At 34.0% G+C, this 23229-nt stretch overlaps 1 protein-coding gene across 9 annotated transcripts in view; it reads left to right on the plus strand.

The window, feature by feature from the left end:
- Positions 1–23229, plus strand: part of siz (Brefeldin-resistant Arf-GEF family protein schizo) — a 436074-nt gene that overhangs the window by 391366 nt on the left and 21479 nt on the right. For 8 of the 9 annotated variants that reach the window (XM_081762743.1, XM_081762746.1, XM_081762747.1 and 5 more), the window contains 6 exons: positions 1324–1794; positions 3498–3665; positions 6907–7124; positions 8620–8909; positions 11990–12129; positions 20598–20823. In XM_081762743.1, the coding sequence (XP_081618869.1) occupies positions 1324–1794; positions 3498–3665; positions 6907–7124; positions 8620–8909; positions 11990–12129; positions 20598–20823 (1513 nt within the window). The remainder of the gene's footprint in view (positions 1–1323; positions 1795–3497; positions 3666–6906; positions 7125–8619; positions 8910–11989; positions 12130–20597; positions 20824–23229) is intronic. The other variant, XM_081762752.1, reaches the window with a different exon arrangement.

Consider the following 23229-nt stretch of genomic DNA (forward strand, 5'->3'; position numbering starts at 1 on the left):
TTTGTACTTTCCCCGTTATAGTATATACTAAAATAGCCAACCCTTCTGCTGATTGAAGTATTTTCTGCTTTTTCTCGAAATTTTTGCATTTTTTATCCTTTGCTTTTTGATATTTATCGTAACGATCTCCTAGTTCTGGGGGTTTACAAATATCATAAATGAGTGTCCGTTCGAATTTCCTGTATGCACTACTCACAATTGACTGTTACTGCCGCAATATATCACCCAAATGTTGCCCTTTCAAGTAAGTTCGTGTAGATCTTTTGTGAAAGCATTTTTCTTTGCCTTTTTTTTTTCATACGTAGATTTATATATATAAAAAAGCAACTTGCGGTACGGAAAATGAATGCTTGGAACTGACATGAGACCGAAGATATTTCATGTAAATGCGCTAATTGTAGTACTCAGCCCGGAAGCTGAGAAAATTAGGTATGTTTTAATTGAAGTACTGAACTACCTTAATATAAGCGAAGTCCTTAGCAGTTGTTTTTCTCCTAATAAATGCAAATTACACAATAACGAATATTTGTCACTTTTACAGAATATGTCAGATGCATACCTCTTCACTCATTTAATCAATACATAACGTCTTTCCTCCTTTGTTTGTTTGTTTTGTTTATTGTTGCTGGAACACTATATGGTAATTCGGTGGAGTAATCTACTGACGAAAGAAAACGGGGAAAACCACGCTGCATGTTGCTAAGAGTTAATATACTGTATAATACATATTTGGTGGCATGTCGGCAATGTTTAAGTGGCTGACTACCGGCAAAGAGCTGACTATTGGCACATACACGAGACTATTGAAGACTATGAACAGTAATTACAGTCAAAATAATACCTCTTTGCATAGGCACGGACTCATTCGAGGTTAGGAAACAAATTATCAACTTTCTAAAGCATAATAATATATAGGAACTTGTATCATTTTTCACTAGGTTTGTGTAATGGCCCACTATAAGGTAGTAATTTACTACACGGCATTATACTTAGGTATATATTATAGTGATTGACTATAAGCATACAACACATTTTATTGCCTATGATAAATTCAGCATCCTTTTTCAGCACCGAGGCTTAATGTGGCGTGAACCTATAAGTTTTAAGATGGAAATCGAACCACAGTAATGCATTGAATGCTCCCCCACCGGGAATCAAACTCAGGAACCGATACTCCAAAGGCGCGCGCGCAGTCACCTAGATCAGGGGAGAGGGCACTTTTTCTTGTTGCTGGGTTGTGTTCAGTAGTTTGTGGTGCATTTTCAAATCAAATAACTTGTAAACTAGTTGCAGAAAACTTAAAGGAGATCCTCTTTCTTTCAGCTTGGACACGAAAGTTGTTTAAGCAGAGATTCTGTAGTTAGACAAACAATCACTACTGTTCCATCACATCAAAACAATGGGGCATGGAGTCAGAAGGAAAGTCTATCGAGAACACCTGTTCAACGTAGTTTACGACCAAGTGGCAATATTCACCATCAGAAGAAAATTCCTCCCGAAGTACCAAAAAGAACCTCTTCAATTTCCTCCCGGTCGACCGAAACTAAGAAACAAAACTCTAGTAGTTTAGGTACCCCTGTCTCTTCGTCTGGCCATCATCGAGGTGTGACAGCAGCGTACGGTTCAGGGACCAATGAATTAACAAAGACTGCAGAAAATGGAAGCCTTTGCAGTGTTCAGTCATCAGGCAGTGATAGTAGTCTTTCGATGTCCACGGATAGAACTACCTCTGAGAGTATAGAAAGTGATTCTCATAGGGATATAGCTTCTCCAGTGTGGAAAAGAAAAGGTCAGGTAAGGAATCCAAAGAACTATTTGAAGTATTAACAAAACAAAGTGCATTTCAAGCACGTACTTGCTCAAATGTAATTGAGGTAACCTAAAAAAAAAAATATCCACGTAAACAAAACTGTATTAATGACTTTCAATTATATGTCGTTTAAGTCTTCATTAAGAAAAGTACACGTTTTAACTCTTAAAACCTGTAGCGAACGTGGTAGTAGTGTTGACTTCTGGTGCGAGGGATTCCTGATTGAGAGTTTGTGGTGGACAACATCATGCTTGTGAATTTCTCGAGCATCTCATATGTCCTCCCACATTCCCATTTTACCATCTCTTTCATGATCATTCACTTCCATTGATCGTACGTCTTCTTTAGCCTAAATAGTATAATCGTGTGACGATAAATATTTCATTTTCTTTTCCGCTTACTTTTAATACAAATTGCCTGCACTTGGAAAGAAACGGATATTCGATTCGTATAAACAAGTTTGTGTGTGATGGTCATACGTATAATGCCGAAACTGTAACAAAGCTTAACCTTTTATTTAACTGTAGTTCTTTGATCAGAGTTTTGTTTATCTGAATAATATTCTTATTTATGCTCCTCTGATATTATTTTTTCTTGCTCTCTCTCATGTAAAGCGTAATTTAAGTAGTCTTGCGCTTCAGTACGCCAGTTGATGAATAAGGTTATTTATACGTATCAAAATGAATAAATAAACTCACGCCTTATGCTGCTCTAAATTTACACGTTATGCAGTTATGCTGTTACATACGTTTGTTGATTTTTGATGTTTTTTTTTTTATTTTATTTTTTATTTTTAGCACTGAGGCCATATGAGACGGATCCTGCTACGTAAAGTGGGATCCAAACTTCTGCTGCTTGGGGTTGTACCCAAGGTAAGCACTTCTACCAGCAGACGAACCCGTGACCACATGCACAGAAAGTATGCGCGCGCGCATTAGGAACTTGGCCACTATTGACCACAATAAAAATATACACTTGCAAGTAGTTTTACTCAAAGGACTGCTTTGACTAATGGTCACTAATATACATTATATTGCAAGTCCATATTCATGATTGAATTAATTACAGAAAGTAGTTTTGTGTGTGCAAACAGGGTTGGTCATGGTAATGGAAGCAGTGATGTTTCCAGATAAGAACTCTGCGTATTTCGGGAAGAGAACCAAAATACATTTCAAAACCTATGAGTTCTTGTAACGGAACCGAAAACAAGTTGGATTTGTGTATTGGTTGTGTTCACGAAGCCGAGAGCCAAAGTCAGGCGAGTTATGTTCTGAAAGGTTTCACGATTATAGTTTGCAAACGTCGTGAACTCAAGATTCCTGCAAACTGCAGACGATGTTGAGCAACGAAAAAGAGAAAAAAATAATAATTTTACTTCAATTTCACTTTCGGTTCCGGTAACTGAATCAATTTGTTCTGGGTCCGAAATCGTTTTCAGAAACTTTCGGTTCCGCGCCCGTTTTTTTCCCCTTCGGGAAAATTTGTTCCTGTTTCGGAACCAAAGCCCAGTTGAACAAATTTATACATATATCGGTTTCATTACCATGAATTGACCCAGTGTGCAAGTACGGTAGATTGATGTATACAAACATGCATACACATACTTTGTTTCGTATGAACTTCGTTTGAGAGATTTGTTTGTTATACATTGCCTTTTCTTTAACCTTTTTTTTTTTCTCTCCCTTAGGCTTCTTGCCCAGGTTACTCGCATAGTAGTCATGGTGAAGACAGACATATTTCTCACGCTGAATCTGTATCGGATACTCCATCAAGCAAAGATATTAGTAGGACTCATTCTAGTGCTTCGTATCAACTTCCGTTTCGAGGACATCAAGAGGGACAACCAATATACAAGGTTCGTTTAATAAGTATTGGTCAAATCTTCTCAACCTTGTTGATTTGTAAGTTATTTAAATATAATTTCAAAAAGTAAGACTTTCATGGGCTCATATAAATTATCGAGTATAGTCATTAACTACTACTTACTGAAGTCAGGATCCTGTAGTATATCAGGTTTACAACAAAACTGTTCAGTCAAAAAACAGCATTGGTTAAGACACTTCGGAAAATTCTTAATTGTGTGAAATTAAGTAAGAAGAAGCTCACGATTTTTGCATCTGTTTATGTTTAAATAAATTAATAACTAACTGAAAATTAATCAATATATATACATTGAGAAGGAAATACGATTGAAGATGTGATAAGATTGAAGATGGAAATTACAGAAGTTCATCATACAAATATGACTCCATTTTACTGTCTAGATTAATTTTACTTTCTATCATTTGTATATAATAAACTCCTGTTATTTCGGTTTGTGTCTTCAGCTTTATGGTTCCGTAATAAGATAGTACTTATAAGTAGTATATGTGCATCACCACAGGAGAAATCGGAAACACATACAGACTTCTAGTTGAGTATTGCATTTTTCATATACAGTACGTAAAAATATAATCTATTCTAGCAGAACAAAAACAAACAACTGAATCACGCCTCAGCCACGCCGTTTAGTTCAGCTCAATGTGATCTGTCGACTGATACATCATCATTAATATTTTACTTCAAAAAGAATTAAAGTTTGAGTTACCAATAATTTTGGATTGTATGTCGTTTACTATACTATCTAGTATCACCCGTGCCAGCAACATAACGAAGCCGTTGATGAGGGTATAGTTAAATATCGGTTTCATCTTAAGTGGTTCTTGTACAGAATCAATTATATATATATATATATATATATATATATATATATATATATATATATACTAGCTGAACCTACGCTTTCTACACAGCGCATCATTCACATATGAGCATAAATCTTCTCATTCCTCACAACATATGTACACTCATGTCCAAAATGATTGTCGCATATCTATAACTGTCTCCTTGTAACAATATAATTTAATAATGATTTTGCAGGGTACTTTAAATACTGATACTATGTGTATAACCGGAAAATGTATATTTGTGGTAAATTTCATAGGAAAAGAATTATAAATACGAAAATTGGAATGAGTAAAACAAAATGTTGATAAATTGACAGAGTTTTATTTTCGTTTTATTGTTCTTATTTACTGCTCTTTTGACATGAAATTTGCCACATACATGTCTTTGCCGATTATACATATACTTACATTATAAGAAATACCGGGCGAATTCGTTATCAAACTATATTCCTACAACAACATATTTATAGACATGCGACAATAATTTTGGACATGAGTGTACATGTCCCTTTACGGACACAAGTGAAAGACGTCTTGATTTAAAATAATCGGCAAGGGGTATCATAAAGGGGAGATTTTTTCGATTATTTTTACTCAATATCTCGCACCGTTTGCAAGATTTGAGCCTACTTCCGGTTGGAGTTTCTAATTCATGTATGACCAGTGTTTTCTTTCTTCTTACATGCAGTATGTAATAAGCAAATACATTACATATACAATTAATTATAATGTCAGTTATATATGGTGTTCGTTGGGCAAAACACTCAAAAAGTAAATATTTATCTTAGACTCTCGAAATGGTTATCCTTCCTTTTTCGCTATTATTTGGCCATGGAACAAACGCCTGAGACATATACAATCCCAATATACAACATTATGGTGTTGGAATGTATAACGCATAGGATATGATACTTTTTTTTTTTAATTTCAACGTTTCCAATGTACCCTAAAAAAATGTGATAAAGAAATAATGGCCATGTTTTAAACATTCAATTAGAACTGAACAATCTACGCGAAATTTCCAATCGATCAGTGAAAACGTCATCTTTCTAGAGCCTGTAGTTTCCGAGATCTCATTGTCGAAAAGATTGACCACAAACATATAAACATAGTTTAAAAGAACTCAGATGATGGCAGCACAATTCACTTTCATTTATTTCGGAGGAGGCTTACTAAAATGCAAAGGCTTTGAACAATAATTTAAAACGATAAACTTTGTGAAAAATATCTCTTTAAGTAATTTATTTAAAGTACACCTTTTTAAAAATATTTGTCTTTGTTATAAACGTGAAATTACAAATAACCGTAAATCAAAGATTTGAAAGCTAAAGTTATAGGTTGGAGCTCGGTCGCTCGTAATTGGTATCGTAGCATATATATATATATATATATATAGAGAGAGAGAGAGAGAGAGAGAGAGAGAGAGAAAGAGAGATATTTTTTTATTAATCTCAAATGATGTCTATCGATTGATACTTTTTTGTGTTAAACGCTAACAATATTGTAGAATACGTATATTCATACGTTGAAACTTAACACTTCTAGCATCGATATTATACACAATATTTTCATAGTTTTTCAGTGCATATACAAAGTCAATCATTCTAGAAGCGTCCTATAATAAATCACTAATTTATGTAGTCTAGAACAGTGGTCGTGAAGCTTGTGAGCTACCGTTTTTAAATTTTACTGTGAGCTACCAACCAAAAGAAGTATCATAATTTTTCTTTTTACAAAAATGTTTATTGCCTATAAACTTACATTTCTTTGTAAATAGGAAATCAAACTGTCCGGGTTAGCAAATGTTTAATATACACATGAAAAACATAACGTGCACAACCCCACGCGTATACAATCAACTGTGAGATGAGGTTGACAATGGCAGTTGCGTGAGAGAAACAAACAGTTGTTGTTGTTAGCGTCTCCTGTCGTTAGCATCAACACAGTGGAGGAATCTAAGTTAGTCAACCGGAGCGTTAACTTGATCTACCGAAAATGTCCTCACGAGCTACCAGTAGCTCGCGGTCCACGGTTTGGCGATCCTGGTTTAGAACGTACTTTCAACTAAAGTTAAATCAGAGGCTAATATACCAAAATTATGTAGCGTTAATCCTTAAGTTTTCCATCATCATACCAATGTTTCATTGTTATATTGAATAAGAATAAATATTTATTAACTTATTTATTTTCACTTCTGTCTGTAATTTGTTAATTGTGTTTATAAAACAGTTGCTGCGATTATTTTTTTTACCTTGTAATTTAAGAATGTTAATAGAGAAGAGATCTCTCAGTAGTCAGGGCTTTAGTAACTACATAGGAGAATTAATGTATAATTCTTGATTGAAAAACAAAATATCCTTTATTTTTCAGGTTTCCGAAACCATTAGGAAACGCCAATACAGGGTAGGATTAAATCTTTTCAACAAAAAACCAGAACGGGGCATAACATACTTGATTCAACGAGGCTTTCTTGAAAACTCACCACAGGGAGTAGCGAGGTTCCTTATATCAAGGAAAGGTCTTAGTAAACAAATGATTGGAGAATATCTTGGAAATCTGCAAAACCCTTTCAATATGGCTGTGTTAGAGTAAGTATGCATTACTATAACGCCAATGTAATTTATATAAGTTATACAGACAAGTTTGTTCGATCTAATATTACATATTTTCTTTAATATTTAACTATTCTATCAGGCCTTGTTTCCATTTTGTACTAAAACAATAATACACTGAGCAAGGCTATGTGATATATGTAACAAAACACACAATCACGTAACAGTTTCGACACAATAACTCTGTCTCCATCAGACTTCCACTTCTTCTCTGATGTGGAAGTGGAAGTCTGATGAAGACACAGTTATTGTGTCGAAACTGTTACGTGATTGTGTGTTTTGTTACATATATCACATAGCCTTGCTCAGTGTATTATTGTGTTTTAATATGTAACTATTCGCATTGCACGAAAATGAACAGGAAATTTCAAATTTGTTATAAAGAAAGAAAATAGTGTAATCGTCGTATGAATTAAAAAAAAAAGACTGATAATATCCTGCAGTGTTCTTATTTGCAACTAATTAATACTACCGAATTAATTTCTTTCTTTATAAGAAATGTGTGTTCCAATATTAGTGCGGTAATGAACTGATGACGCGAGAACCGAGAGGACAATTGCCTCCTCTTTGTTACGCAGAACAAAAATAATGTCTAGACAACACTAACAATTCTTATTGTTTGTGTGTAACCTTGTACTTCGGTATGCTCATCGTAAGAGACTTATATTTAGCTTACATGCTAATGCAAAAGCTCGAGTAGTTTTTTTCTATTGCCATGAAAACTAAATAATAAAAAAAAACTAAGTGTAAATTTAAACAAAATAACCACCCATTTGTTCTTTATATAGTATTTTTTTAAGATTAAGTATTGAAGAGCTCAATTCCAAAAGAGCCTAAGTCAAAAAAGTAAGTTTTTTAGGAAATGATATTTTGTGTGCGTTTCCATCATTCAATTTCTGTAAAAGAAAAGTAATCTACGTAAAAGAAAATTGTAATTACCTACGTTTCGTAAGATAACGGTGAAATTATCATCTATAGCAAGAGTTTTGTAAGTGTTTGTAGGCATGAGTCAGAAAATAACTTCAGAGAATATAGTTGACTAAGGATATTTTTGAAAACAACGCAGTTTTCTTTTGCCTACAACTAATTTGATTTATGTAGTTTTAGCATGAAACCCTGTTCAATATACGAAGATGCTGAAAAAGAACTTAATAGAACCAACATCTCAAAATTGACAAAAAATGACTTAAGCTCTTTTGGAATCCACCCTTTCATATTGGATAAAGCTAAAATAATTTTTGTTTGTTTGTTTGCCCGTTGGTCCTGAGTTTTTGAATAAAGGAGGGAAAAAAATAAAGCTACATTTTGAAGTACATATAACTCATATATTGAAGTATGAGTTATTATATTGATATTTTGTATTGTCACTTGACCCCTCTGAAAATATTTCTATACGTTTAGGCTTAGAAATGTTTATAATTTGTACTTTTTACTATTTTCGTAAAGGATCATTAATTTAATTTTATTTCAGATGTTTCGCTCAAGAGTTAGACTTATCGGGAATGCAGGTCGATGTAGCTCTTCGGAAGTTCCAAACTTACTTTCGTATGCCTGGCGAAGCTCAAAAAATAGAACGATTAATGGAAGTATTCGGACAGAGGTATTGCCAGTGCAATAGGGATATTGTGGCTAGATTTCGAAGTCCAGATACAGTTTTCGTCCTTGCTTTCGCTATCATCATGCTGAACACTGATCTCCATACCCCAAATTTGAAACCTGATAGACGAATGAAGTTAGAAGACTTCATTAAAAATCTTAGGGGTAAGTGAGACACTGTTATGCAGCTAGAGTTCATGTAGTAGTTATGACACATAATACGTTTATGTGATGCGCTAAGCGTATGGCGTTTCTAGAAAATGAATCGTCTTTGCTTTTTATGAATATAATTTTTAAAAATCAAGAATGTATTTGTTTTCACGTTTTACTTCGTAACTGCTCTGTCATGTATTGCGTATTAAAACAGTATATTTGAAGGTTTTGCTGTTAAGATTGTTCGATAGGTACTTAGTAAGCATGCAGACATAAAACTTGTAATATATAAAGATCATTTGTAAGATATGAACATATATTTTTCTGTCGAAATAAAAACCTAGAAGTAACAATAAGCTATGCGTAAGTAAATTGTACAGATCATTCTTCTGGGATATTATATACATATTACGTCACAATGGTAATTTGGCAAAATTACACAATTTCCATCTCTTTTTATACTCTTATTGATTGATTATAAAAGGATATACATAGTTAAGAAGACAGTTTCTAATCAATATCCTCCTGTTATCAAAATTTAAGATAAATGGGAAAGTAAAGAATTGGTCCCATTTAATGCAAACGATACCATCACGACTATTTCTAATTTGAGATGTGGTAGAAATTTCGGATGGTAGTAAACACATGCCATGTTTATAAATTGGCAAGTGTAAAGATTTCCTTTCCTGTTTTGATTCCAACACATTTACAGTTGATTTTAGAACAAATATTTACTTCGTTATAGAAAGGAGGATTTTATATTCTTTTGCTTCAGTTTTTTTTTCTAATTTTTTTTACGTTCTTTCGGTAGTACCACTCCATATAAATTGTGTAAGAATATTGGTCATTAATTCTGTTGGTCAATTCATAGATACATCGATCTACTTACTATTTTGACTATAGTATCTCGTTAGGTTAGTATGATCGTGAATATGAATTCTGACAGATTTTACATAGCTTTGTCTGAAATACTTGAACATTGTCCATTCGTTAAGCCTAAACGTTTTAGGTTCTGTCATGATCATTTCTATAGGAAAATTCATTTTTATTATAAGAGAAATAACTTTTAAAATAGGTGTATTATTTACGACTTATGATCAAAGCTGTGTCTTGATTTTGTTTACTAGGTTCTAATTTAAGATACAGGTTGCTCTGCAAGGTAGACTCTGTTAACATTTACTTAAGTTAATTAGAATTGTTATATATGCAAATTGTTAGCCTGTTTCTGTTATAACGATATGCTCTTAACTAGTGTGAGTGAAACATATTCTTATTCTGAATCAATAATAGTTAATTGAAATTAGATATTTACGTAAATTTACAGTACGTTTTCTGCTGTTGATATACATCGTGATAGGGTGAATTCATTTCAAATTTAATATAAAACTCCGCTCCTCTTTAAATAGCCCTGTACTTATATCCATAATCGGAAATGTGAAATTTCTTTGACATTTTAAGATCTTCATTTTAAACCAAAGTGACAAATTGTGCTCTATACTATAATTAACATAATATTTTAAGCACGGATTTTAGTACAACTATACCTTTCACACTAAGGAACTATAAAACAATTTACTCAAAGATGATAGTGGTATAGGTATCTTTGATAATAAAGGTAATCAAATAAAAAGTTCCCTTATTGTATTGAGTATTTTTATCAGCCTTGTTAGATATAAAAATGAGATACATTTGTTAATGGATAAATTCGCTATCTCAAAGATACTCGAAAGAACAATAATGTTAGAAATCTTAGACAATGCTGAATTCTCCCTCTACCTTGAGTCAGCCATGTTGAATTTGTTCAAGTGAACGATTTGTTTCTATTCTGTGGATCACAACACTCGTTTCTGCACTCCTTCGGGATGGATTTTCTGAATTTTTGCAAGTGGATGGAATAACTGTTTATCAAGTGGCCCTAATAAATTTTTGCTTACGATTTTTCTAGCTACACATTCAACAGTTAAGGGGAAAAAAAAACCTCCCCTGCGTCTATTGAATGATATATTCGTATTCTTGAAAGCAAGCCCTGCATCAAATTCCATTTCTTTATCTCTAATAGATTAAAAGAAACATCCAATATAGTAAAATAAACCATGAAATGATCAATCTTTGAATACGATTTACGTTATTGGCCACCTCCATGGAATCACAGCATGATTATAGCCTCTATTTGGAGATTCCTATTTTGGGGAAGATTTCATTTCTATCTGGTTAGTAATTTTTGAGTCATTGGCAATCAAGTATATGTGTACTCCCACTAGTTAGTTTACATATATTACAATTTTATAAATTTACATTCAACAGAAACAATAAGGACACCTGTGTTGGAAAACATGGTTTAGTCGCTACATGCCCATAATATGTCCACATCATCCTACAAATTTGTGAACCGAAAGGTTGTAAATCTTCCGTCAAAGACTGGTTGCAGTTGATCAATTTGCGCAAACGGTCGTTTGCATACGTTAAATCCACTGTGCTTCGTATCGTATGACGTGTCAACACGTCACATTGTTTAAGTAGTTACGAATCAAAAAGGTGTACAACATATCTCAAATTGTTTATACTGCTTATTCTAACTTTGAAACTATGCATAACGTAAATAAAATCTAGTCAAAGTAAACATCTAAATTATTATAATCTGTATTACAGCTTCGGGAAATTGCCATTGTCTTTATCAGACAGATTATCATAGATAGATAATGCCTCTGGTGAAGTCTGGCATATTGCCGAAACTGTAATACTATAATATAGATGTTTGCTACGGTCAGATTTTATTTTTATGTAAGACGTTTCGTGTCAAGTAACAGATTCATAGTAAAACATGGTCGTCAGTATAATGATTGCATAAATAAAAATAATAGAATTGTGGCACAGTTGTCTATGAACAAATGAACCTATTTCGCTAATAAGACATCCAAATGAAATCTTTTTCTGCTTTAGAATATAATTTATTACTATATGTTAGCTTAATAGTTGAGGTTACTTTAATGTTGGGGAAAGCCCAAAATAGGACTTTTAATGCACAACAACGTTCATTGCATTCTTTGAAAATGATTACATTGTTATAAAAACTAAATTATATTTTTTTGCAGACATTGACGATGGTGGAGACATTGATCGGGATATGTTAGTTGGAATATATGAAAGAGTGAAAGCCAATGAATTTAAACCTGGTTCAGACCATGTCACTCAGGTTCTTAAAGTACAATCAACAATAGTTGGAAAGAAGCCAGTGAGTCTTATTTTTGGTTGTTTCGATTGTGCACATGATGTTTTCGCTTATATAGTATTTGTTATTGACCTTTGTTTCGAACTGTGTATAAAATAGCTAAACAATACTATAAAATGCAAACCTACTAAATCTTAGATCGGATTGTTTCTCACAAAAACTTCTATAAATAGTTTAATGTAGTATATATTGTAACTAGAGTTATTTATAATTCGCGTAAATTTGTGGACTGGTTCTTGCTCAAACTAGAGGAATTAAGTAGAATGTTGATTTTTAAGTTTACTGTGAGGTATATAGGATGACACTGTCTTCACGGCCAAAGGCAAATCTGCATTTGACTCTCAATAGGCTATAATGCCCAAGTTAATCTCATTATTTCAAAAATGTAAGATTCGTAATAAATGGATATTAAGTTAAAATCTGAATACAATCTTTATCATAGGGTAATTTTACTTAGCTATTTGATTCACATAAGGCCAAAATGTACTTAATGTTATTTAGTGTGTGTATTTCTCTATCAGAAATTGAGTATATATTGTACACTCATGTCCAAAATGATTGTCGCATATCTATAACTGTCTTCTTGTAAGAATATAATTTGGTAATGATTTTGCAGGGTACTTTTAATACTGATGCTATGTGTAATACTATGTGTATAATCGGGAAATGCATATTTGTGGTAAATTTCATAGGAAAAGAATTATAAATACGAAAATTAGAATGAGTAAAACAAAACATTGGTAAATGGACAAGAAAGTTTTATTTTCGTTTTGCGGTTCTTATTTACTGCTCTTTTGACATGAAATTTGCCACATACATGTCTTTGCCGATTATACACATACTAACATTATAAGAAATACCGCGCGAATTCGTTATCAAATTATATTCCTACAACAACATATTTATAGACATGCGACAATAATTTTGGACACGAGTGTACATGTTTGTCAATAACTTCAATGTGAGCCGGCCAATTTTAATTTAGTTTTCTTCGACGTAGAGAGAATTCTTTGTACAGTACTTGGAACTGTATTGCAGTTGGTTATCAGTTAAATGGAAATTCGTCAGATATTTGGGTTAACAACAAATAGGCGGTGACCGCAGCTCCAAACTGTTGGTGATTGTGTTAGGTCAAACTGCGTTCTGTGTAAGGACCAATAGAATGCCAGTATGCTGTGAACTGAGAAACCTCTCAGGTTGAATGTAAAATGGGCAACGCCCTCTCATTTCTAAAAATGACAAATTGTTGGCTTGGTTATGTGGTGCAAGCGTGACGAAAGTATGTAACAAGTAGGTTGAACGTATCGCGAGAGATACGGTCTACAAAACTCATGGTAAAACTACATCGGCGAAGAGAAGCAATGGTCTGAAGAAAACCCTTAGTGACAGATCTCGTTGGTCATTAAAACTGATTGTCACTAGGGTCGTTATGCGCCTGTACACTCAAGCAGAACTCTCGTCAGGAATATACGGGATTGGGTTTCATGGAGAAAACTGCTGATAATGTACCGCAATGCATTAGCGCGATGCCAATGGTGCCCCAAACATACAACATGATCGCTGATAACTGTAAACATGTGATATGATCGAATGAGTCATAGTTCCTCTTATTTCAAACCACTAGCCATGTTTGTGTGTAGCAGACGCCCCAAGAAGCGTATGGTCCGCAATATCTCCGCCCAACCGTGAACAAGGTGGCGGCTCTGTTTGCAGGCCGCATTATCCTGATTTTCAGTGGGTCTTGTGCAGTCGCTTACCCGTCATGTCACCACCCGCGATTACGTCGTCATTTTAGGGGACTAAGTACATCGTATGTTCCAGATAATGTTACCGGGCAATGGCATCATACTTTAGGATGATAATGTGCTCATTCACACGATGGAAGCTGTTGCAGTTTGGTTTGAGTAATATCGCGATGAAGCTGAACACCTCTCTTGCTCCACTCAATCTCCAGATCTGAACATAATTCAACATCTGTGGTCCGCTTTAGAGACGACTCGTCTGGCACAGATTTTCGCCTCCATCCTCTCTCATGGAACTGAGTGCGCAATATTCAACTTGCTACCATTCACGACCTCCATTCCATGTCTCATCAGAGCTGTTCTGAGGGCGAAAGGAGGTCCAATGCCATATTAATATAGTAAGTTTTATATATATATATATGGAGTAGTTTCAAATACATTATTGGAACCAGCGCTCAACGATCAGAGAGGAGGTGAATATTTGCTACCATCGGTCATTTCTGCTAGCTTAGATCCTTTCCCTATATTATTATCCAGAACAACCTTACAAGAGGCTATGAAGAATTGCAAAATCCACATGAAGTTTTGAGGAAATTATATATATTCGCTTTCTTGATGGTAATCAACAGTTCTGCTAGGTGATTACACTTATGTCGTAGTTGAAAGAGGGCGTTTTGAAAGGATAATGTGTAATGAAACTACGAGAGTCCAGTACAGAGAAATTATTACCATATTACCTTGGTGTCCATCGGGCCCTATTTGCCGCCGAGCTATTGCGGGTAGTTGATTCGTTGCCATTGTTATCCAGCAAAGGCTCTCATGCAATTCGACAATGTCGTATGTAGTAAATCCGCCCGATATTTTGCAAAATGCAGGATTTGGATAAGCTAAATATCGTACACGTTTTCTTGTAGCTCAAGTTTAAGGCATCCGATGTTCATCTGTTCTATATTTTTATGAAGTAGATACCTTTACTACACACACAGCGAATTTATTATTTTAGAAGTCAGAGTTGATAGATTCCAAAGGATTGCAGGTCAGTCCATTTGAAATCGCCCAATTTCAGGCCAAAAGGTTGCTGACAAAATTTTATTATTACAGTGAAACCTGTCTTTAACGGACCCTTTATTAAACGGAAAACTGTCTTAAACGGAAATATTTCACGGTCCCTTGAATTTTGGATTACAAAACATGTAAAAGTCCCTTCATTAAGCGAAAACTGTGTTATGCGGACAACGGAAAGCAAAATAAACCTTTAACGGAAAATTCTGAGTTCAGGACTACAGCGTTCAGAAAATGTTTAGACATTCTGTGAGAGGGTAAACATATACACTACACTGTCTGCAATAAAGTATCCATTCTCTTAAGTCTTTCTGGACAGTGTTTACCTTCCCCAACCACTATTCATGCTCACCCTTGCACAATCTGTCCTTTATCCCCGCAACTTAACCAAGAATCATTCGGAAAGTCGGAAAGGGGAAGACGAGGTGGTGGAATACAGTTCGAAGAACAGTGTAGAATAAAGACGTATCAAGATGCTCTCCGAACGTCAGAAGTTTAAAGGAACTGCAACAATTTGCCTTACGAAAAAATGATTTTCATTTACTTAGTATAGTTTCGCAGGTTAAAGGATGTGCGGAAAGTCGAGCAACCAAGCAGTAATATATACAGAAAACCCTGCTTGACTACTGGGAAAAAAATAAAGAAAACGTGTGCATATCATATTTTGTATTTCTTTTATTTTATTTCTTCTGTGTATTATCTCGTAGAACAAAGAAGTACTGTAATTGAACATGGTACGTACTGCAATATATTTTGCATGCTTTGTCCCCTATAAGCATGTATTTTTTAAAAGCAAAGGTCTACCTCTATTAAGCGGAAACCTGGCTTTAACGGAAATTTTGGTGAGTCCCGCTTGATTCCGCTGAACACAGGTTTCACTGTATTATTTTAAATTTTTGTACACAACGTTGTTCTATAATTAAAAAAGTTAAAAACAAGCATCCATTTATTTTTTAGATGTGCAGTTCTTTCTTGAGCGGGTGCTTTTTATAGGCGTGTAAGACTATTTTATACCTTACAAAGGTTTCTGCAGTAAACGCTTGTAGCTCTAGTATTTTTGAAGGTAATGATTTGAAATGAAAACATTTTAAAAGAGAATTAAACGCATCATGTTTTATACCCAGTGCTTATTTAAGCCTACTACACGATAAATACTTGTTTAAAAAGTGTTGAAATTTAAATTTTGGAAAACTCAAATGGATATTTTTGAACTTAAAAATTTCAAAGAAGAAAAAAATAAGATATAATTATTTTTTTTCTGAATGTACTACTTCCTAAAAGAAAGAGTTTAATACCTGACAGTCCTTTTTTTTTTTTTATAGGTCTTCAAACAGTGCCACTTTCGAAAATCACTATGTTCAACCTAAAATATCTCAAAAGGAACACACTACAAAACTAAAAATTTTACAAAACAGTTGCTATTTGCATAGTAACAAGTGGTTAAAATTTAGTAATTGAGACGATATGTTTTTCAGTTGCGTTTCTAATTTAATGTGTCGAAATTCGATTTGTTACTAACTAATATACAAAAGAACTATATATGTTACGTGTTAAAATATAGTTCAATTCAATTGTGCATGTTGTATTATTGTAACAATGTTTTACTACTTGTTAATGAGGTTTTGAAGGAAATAAATATTAAAAACTAAACGCTGTTTCGTCTTGTATAGGTTTTGGGTTTATGTACTTCATAAAGTAGTCGAATCCATTTATTAACAGGAGGTCCTATTCTGCTTACTCTTAAACAGAATACAAGGTAATACAAATAATAATAATAATAATAATAAAAAAAAAAGTAAGCGTGGCCAGATGGCCCTGGCTGGCTGCCTTCATATTGACACTAATACATCTTTCAGTGACCGCAGATATACAGAGTATACAGTTATGTCCAAAATTTAAGGAAATGTTACTTTAGAAAAGTAACCCTTATGGTATGTTGATACTCTGAATACCAGACTTTGGGTTGGCACGTCCGACTGAAATGACGTTAGTCTTTTCGGCGACACAGGTGACCTCTATGACTGCGGTAACACTAAGAACGTCCGTAGAAGGAGAAACACGTAATCAGTGAGTTGTGGTTTTCGGAAAGCGCAGTGCAAATCGATCACAGTGAACTTGTCCTAGGAAAATTCACGTGTCCAAAGAACACATATAAATGATGTAATGCGCGATCGGATCATCGGAGATTAGAAAGAGAGCAAAGCAACATGAAGTGGAATGTTCCTCACAGTGTTTTGTGCCGACTGTGGAATAATTTCTCGGTTGGTGAAAACATCGGAAAGCAGTATGGTGGAGGTCGTCGACGTGCAGCAACGCGGCGTGAGGATTGTTACCTGCTCATAAATACCCGACGAATACCAACGACCACAACAGGTACACTAGCACGAGACTTTGCAGCTGCCTCTGGGACCCACATATCATGTCAAATTCTACACTGGCGGTTACACGAATTCACATTGTATACACGGGGACCACCAACTGCATTTTCCTCGCACAAGAGCAACGCCAGGCAGGCCTACAATGGTGTTTAGCCCACACTATGTAAACTTCACAAGAGTGTAGTAGTGTACTCTTAAATACCGAGTGACAATTGAGTTTGGAGAGTGACTGTCATCGTCTGTTTTTTTGTAAGGCACCCGGAACACGTTACCACTACCAAAATGATGTTGAAAGGAACAGGTATGGAGGTATTGATGCCATGGTATAGAGCGGCATCATGTTAAGGGCTCGCACATCACTTCATGTTTGAAGCAACAGACCCGAAACAACTTAGATCTACAGAAACATAGTTGAACAGTGTATCACTGTTCCGTGATGTATACAGTCTTGAATTTTGTTTTATTAATGATAATGCAGGACCACATGGGGCACACTTGATGGATCATCAACTGCAGCATACAGACGTCTCGAATGGCAGGTGATCACCGGACCTCAGTCCGATTAAGCATGCATGGAATGCTCTTGGACGACAGTTGCAGTGTTAACACTTCCACCACGGTCAATTTCTGAACTACGCAAGTATGGGTTCATCCTGTGTAGCTTGTGTACCTGTTCGTGGTAACCACACTCCAACAGATGATGACCCTCACGACGTAAATGAATTCAGTTAGATTTTTCACAGTGTTCATGTGTCATTGAAAGCTTTGTTTTGTCCGCAGGTATGTTCCAAGTTTCTGAGCGAGGAGAAACACTTTTGTACCAATTGTTCATAATTGTTATTGTTATCTACACACTCCCGTAAGTTTTGAACTTATGGACACCCTATCCTCTCTTTACGAGACTATTGGTCCGCTCCTAATTCTACTAGACAAAGGAGTAGAGTATTGCAGATTTACATGTAAACATTTATTTAAAAAATCGGCAAAATATCGAAATTTTTCAAAGGCCTTAAGTGAAGACAACGATGCGTCACCAAAAAACATACGTGTCATTTATGACTTGTTGGAAGCGTTGAGATCAACGAAAAATGTCTTACCTTCAACACAAAGGCAGCCGATTGAGGATCGTTTGGCCGAGGTGACTTTAAATAAGGTATTCTTTGTTCATATTATTTTGTATTTTGGTTAAATATTAAGCTGAATACGACCTTATATTAATAAAATGGTCTCAACTACTTTATGATTGTATAAGCTCAAAAACTACATAAGGGAAAGCAGTGTTTATTTATTAGTAATTATTTCCTTCAAAGTATTATTAACAATTAATTCGTCCTAATAAAATATTATTACAATAAAGAATGCACAGTTGAACTGGACTACATGTTTTAATACCTACCACATATAATGTAGTTATAGAGTGAACCATGAGTTTAGTTGTACTTCACTTGCTAATAAATGGAATTTCGCTACGTAAAATAAATAAACAAACCAACAAATAAATAAGATAAAATAAAAGATGAAAATTGAAATTCAATAACTAGTCGTTTCGGTAATCAAATTTTAACATTTTGTTACTATGCAAATAATTATTGTTTTGTGAAAATTTTACATTTTTCAGGTGTGTCCCTTTTCAGATATAGCGGATTTTCGAAAAGTTGCAGTGTGTTTGAAGACTTAAAATAAAGAGGGTGAGACTGTCAGGTATCAAACGCTTTCGGGAAGTAGTATAGCACGAAGCTTACATTTAGAAAAGAAAACTGAGTTTTATTTTTCTTGGAATTTTTTTAATTTTAAAAATGACAATTTGTGTCTTTTAAACTGAATATCCAATAATGTTCAAAGGTATTTATAATGTAGAAATCTTAAATATCCACTGAACATTTTTTTTAAATCAATATCTTCAAAAATGACGAAACTGCAGCGTTTAACGCAAACCTTTGTAAAGAAAAAAATAGGCTTATGCGCCTACACAAAATGGCCGCTCAAGAAAGAACTGATCATCTAAAAACGAAATGAATTAATTCTTGATTTCAACTCTTTAAATATAGTACATATTTGTGTCCAGAAGTCAAAAAAAAAAAAAAAAAAAAATAATGAATTCTGTCAGCAACCATCATTGGTTGATTTGATATACGTAGATTTATCTTGCCCACTGGCTGAATTTTCGGAAAAACTCCAATACACAGTACATTGCAAAATAGGCTTCTATTGTAAATATGTGATAATATTATGGGTTATATTTCTCCATCTAAGAAGTTACAAACCACCTCTTGTATACTTTTTAACTTTTGAGCGACGATAAAAGAGAAGAAAATAATCGAATTCTAGATTTCAGTGGATTAACACGTTTCGTGACCTTTACGTACCGAAAGGCGGATGTTCGGATGCCTGTCTGTTCGTCCATCTGTACATCCGTTCGTTCCTATGTAAAGATCTTCACTCACCTAGAGCTCATTCCGTTCAACGCATAGAGACCAAATTTAAAACTTAAGGTTCTTATAAGTTTTTAGCTTTCTTCTTACCTTTGAAAATACGGGTAGTTTACTGAAGGGTGAAAATAAAAGATTTGATTCTCTTGAAAATGGCTTTAACAATTATTTTCATATTTCGTAAATAAATGTTCCAGTAGCAATTCTATAATGTGGTTTAAGTCGTTTTTTCTAGGAAAAATCCAGGAGTAGTAGTTTATCCTTGGGGGTATTTTTTTTTTTTTTCGTACGATTTTCTCAAAAATGACTCAGGCAATTCTGTTCATATTTCATAAGTAAATATTTCGTTATTTACACAATAATACGATAAGTTATTTGTGCTGGAAAATTTCACAAGAGGTAGTTTATTATTATTATTATTATTATTATTATTATTATTATTATTTCGAATGATTTTCTCAAAAATGACAGGCGATTTTTTTCATATTTCATAAACATTTCGTTAATAACCTGACAATATGGTATAAATCATTTGGCCTGAAAAGCTAGTTTATTCTTGGGGGGTGAGTTTTCTTTTAACAGTTTTCCAGAGACACGATTTTGTTTGTGTTTCATAAGTAAATCCTACAGTATAACAGGATTTAGCTTAAGAAATGGCAGCGAGAAAGTTTAATGCGGTTGTTCATTCTTTTTTTTTTTTTTTTTTTTTTTTTTTTTTTTTTTTTTTTAATAGTTCATTTGAAATTAGATATAGTTATTTATTCTTTGTAGCTACAGTGAAAAGGAAAATATATTGAATATGTCTATGCTACATATAAATTTTACAATATAAATTTATGAATTTTAATTTTTCTTTATAGAATCTAGCTCTGCCTCACCGCCGATTAGTGTGTTACTGTAGACTGTATGAAATTCCAGATATTTATAAAAAAGAGAGACCAGGTGTGCATCAGCGTGAAGTGTTCCTTTTCAATGACCTGCTGGTAATTACCAAAATTTTTAGTAAGAAAAAGAATTCAGTGACGTACACGTTCCGTCATAGTTTCCCACTTTGTGGAATGGGAGTAACTTTATTTGAAGTACCTTGTAAGTATCCAAGCTTAATGCCTGCTAAACTATTATGTATAAAAGTAGTTAGTTTGAAATTAGTTTGCAAGATTTATTAAAAATGGATATTTTGTTATATAACTATGTTTCAGTATTTGATAGAACAGTTTTTCAAGAAGAGGTATTTTCTTGTGTGTATTTTGTTATCTACTGCTAGAAGAGAGATAACATTATGAGATATTCCATTGGCTGTAAGCTTACTTTCCAGATCTACAATGATCTTAGTGCATGAACTCAGTGATCCGGGGTAGACTTGCAAAGTTTATCTTAAGGAAAGGATTACTGGAAGCAGTTGCTAATATAAGGTTCCTTGCTCCTTAGGAATTTCAGGAAAAAATTTCAGTCTAACTTAATACAGTCATATTCTAAATAGTAAAGGATGAAGCAAGGGAATAATTACAAAATAATTGGTGACGTGGAGATGGCGAGACGAAAACTTATTCACTGCACTGTAGTTTGAGATCTAACCAATGATCGTTCATGCTACCACTAAGCATGGTTCCCTCGAAATCGATTGATTAATTGGATTTGAGTTTAATGTCTTTTTCATCATTGAGGCTATATAAGACATGACCTACAGATTGAGGTGGAATCCAAACTCTTGTCATGCATTCAGGTTTCAATACTGTCCCACAGGAAATCTAACCCTGGATCCTATACCCGAAAGGCGCACGCGCTAACCACTAAACCATCAGGGAGGTAATTCCTCGAATCCGACACCTCTGGTGCTTGGGGTCCCGGGTTCGATACCAGCCAGCGCTCGCCAAGTGAACTTTGTGGTGGACAAACACCGTGTGCGTGGGTTTCCTCAGGTTTCCCCCGTTTCCTCCCACTTTCTTCATTCCACCATTTCATTCATTAATCATCATCACCGTCTCCTTTAGCCTAACCGGCATAACTGTGGGACGTAAAGCTCAAAGATTTCATTTTCCTCGAATCCGAAAAAAAATCTTTCAGTTTAGCGCGCTCTACCACTAAGCTACTGTGTCCTTGAATCCGAGAATGGGCTAAGGGATAACGTGAGGTATATGCGTCCGATGCGATTCCAAGTAATGTTTCGTATCTCAACTTCAGCAGTAGGGTGCGTCTCATTATAGCCTTGGTGCTGAAAAGGGACGTTAAACTCGAGTCGTTTAATCAATCAAATTCAACAACAACAATAACATATCATAATTTTAGAATTAGCTGTTAATTTACTGCTTCAAAGTCTAGTTGTACAGTCACCATCGAAAGTAGATACTTACATATAATTTCTTCCTTAAAAAAGAAAAGAAAAAATAAAACTGGTCAAATATGAATATAGTATGTTATTGGAGAAAATTATGTCTGTAATTTATAATCTCATGGTTCTAATAATTGTCTCTATTTTGAAACTGTTGACGAAATAAATTGTGCACAGAATTTTTAAAACAGTTTTTTTTTTTTCATTAAAAAAAGAAAGAGAAATTTGAATGTTTTGCTAATGAGCACTGGTACTGTTGTGTTGTTAGAGTGGCAATACTTCCCCTTTCAACATTATGGCCACATTATTTCAGCAGAATAATAATAATTAGCATCGAAAGTCATGATGACATACTAACAGCGATGATATTGAACGTTATGCCCTTAAAAAATTCTGTTCTTTTAACTTCATTTCACATTTTCAACGGTTTAAAATGTATACCTTATTTAATATGATATGAAAGCGAATAGAATAGATTAGAGTTACCAGTTGAATTTAAAAAAAGATTTCAAGCAGAAGGAATATGCTCCATGTTGACGGTATTTATTTATTTATTTATTTATTTATTTATTATTGCTGCCTATTACAGGATTTTATCCCAGTTACAACAGGCTTACAAAATTAATATTACATCTGCAAATGAACAATAGAAGAAAAAAATAAAAAGAAGAAAAAATATAAAAAAAATATCCACAAGAAAACATCAGAACATATAGTGGCAAAATGCTAAATGCATAGAGAGAGAGAGCAAGATGTGAATAAAATACCAGAAAGAGAAGATACACAGACTATCAAATCACATACGACCAAAAACAATAGAAAATACATTAGAAGTCTGATCAAATATTTTTTTTTGAGCATAGGATGAGTGAGATACTTCTAAAGTAGATTTATAAAGCCATCTTTTAGTGAAGGAGCGTAACAAAATCTATAAACCAACTTATCAAAGCAATTTTTAACATATACAATATTGTTACTAAGCAAATTCAAAATAGTAACAATAGAAGAATTGTTCAAATATTGAAGACTTACATTATAATCATATTACAATTAAATTGACTTACATAATAAGTAGATATAGAAATATCAATACTATAGATAATCTAAACGTGGTAAAATTTTTATAAGCCATCTTATGTAGGCAACACATGGCATAGCAAAAT

This window comes from Thermobia domestica, chromosome 6, assembly GCF_964235325.1.
Source record: "Thermobia domestica chromosome 6, izTheDome1.hap1.1, whole genome shotgun sequence".
NCBI classification, from domain to species: Eukaryota; Metazoa; Arthropoda; class Insecta; order Zygentoma; family Lepismatidae; genus Thermobia; species Thermobia domestica.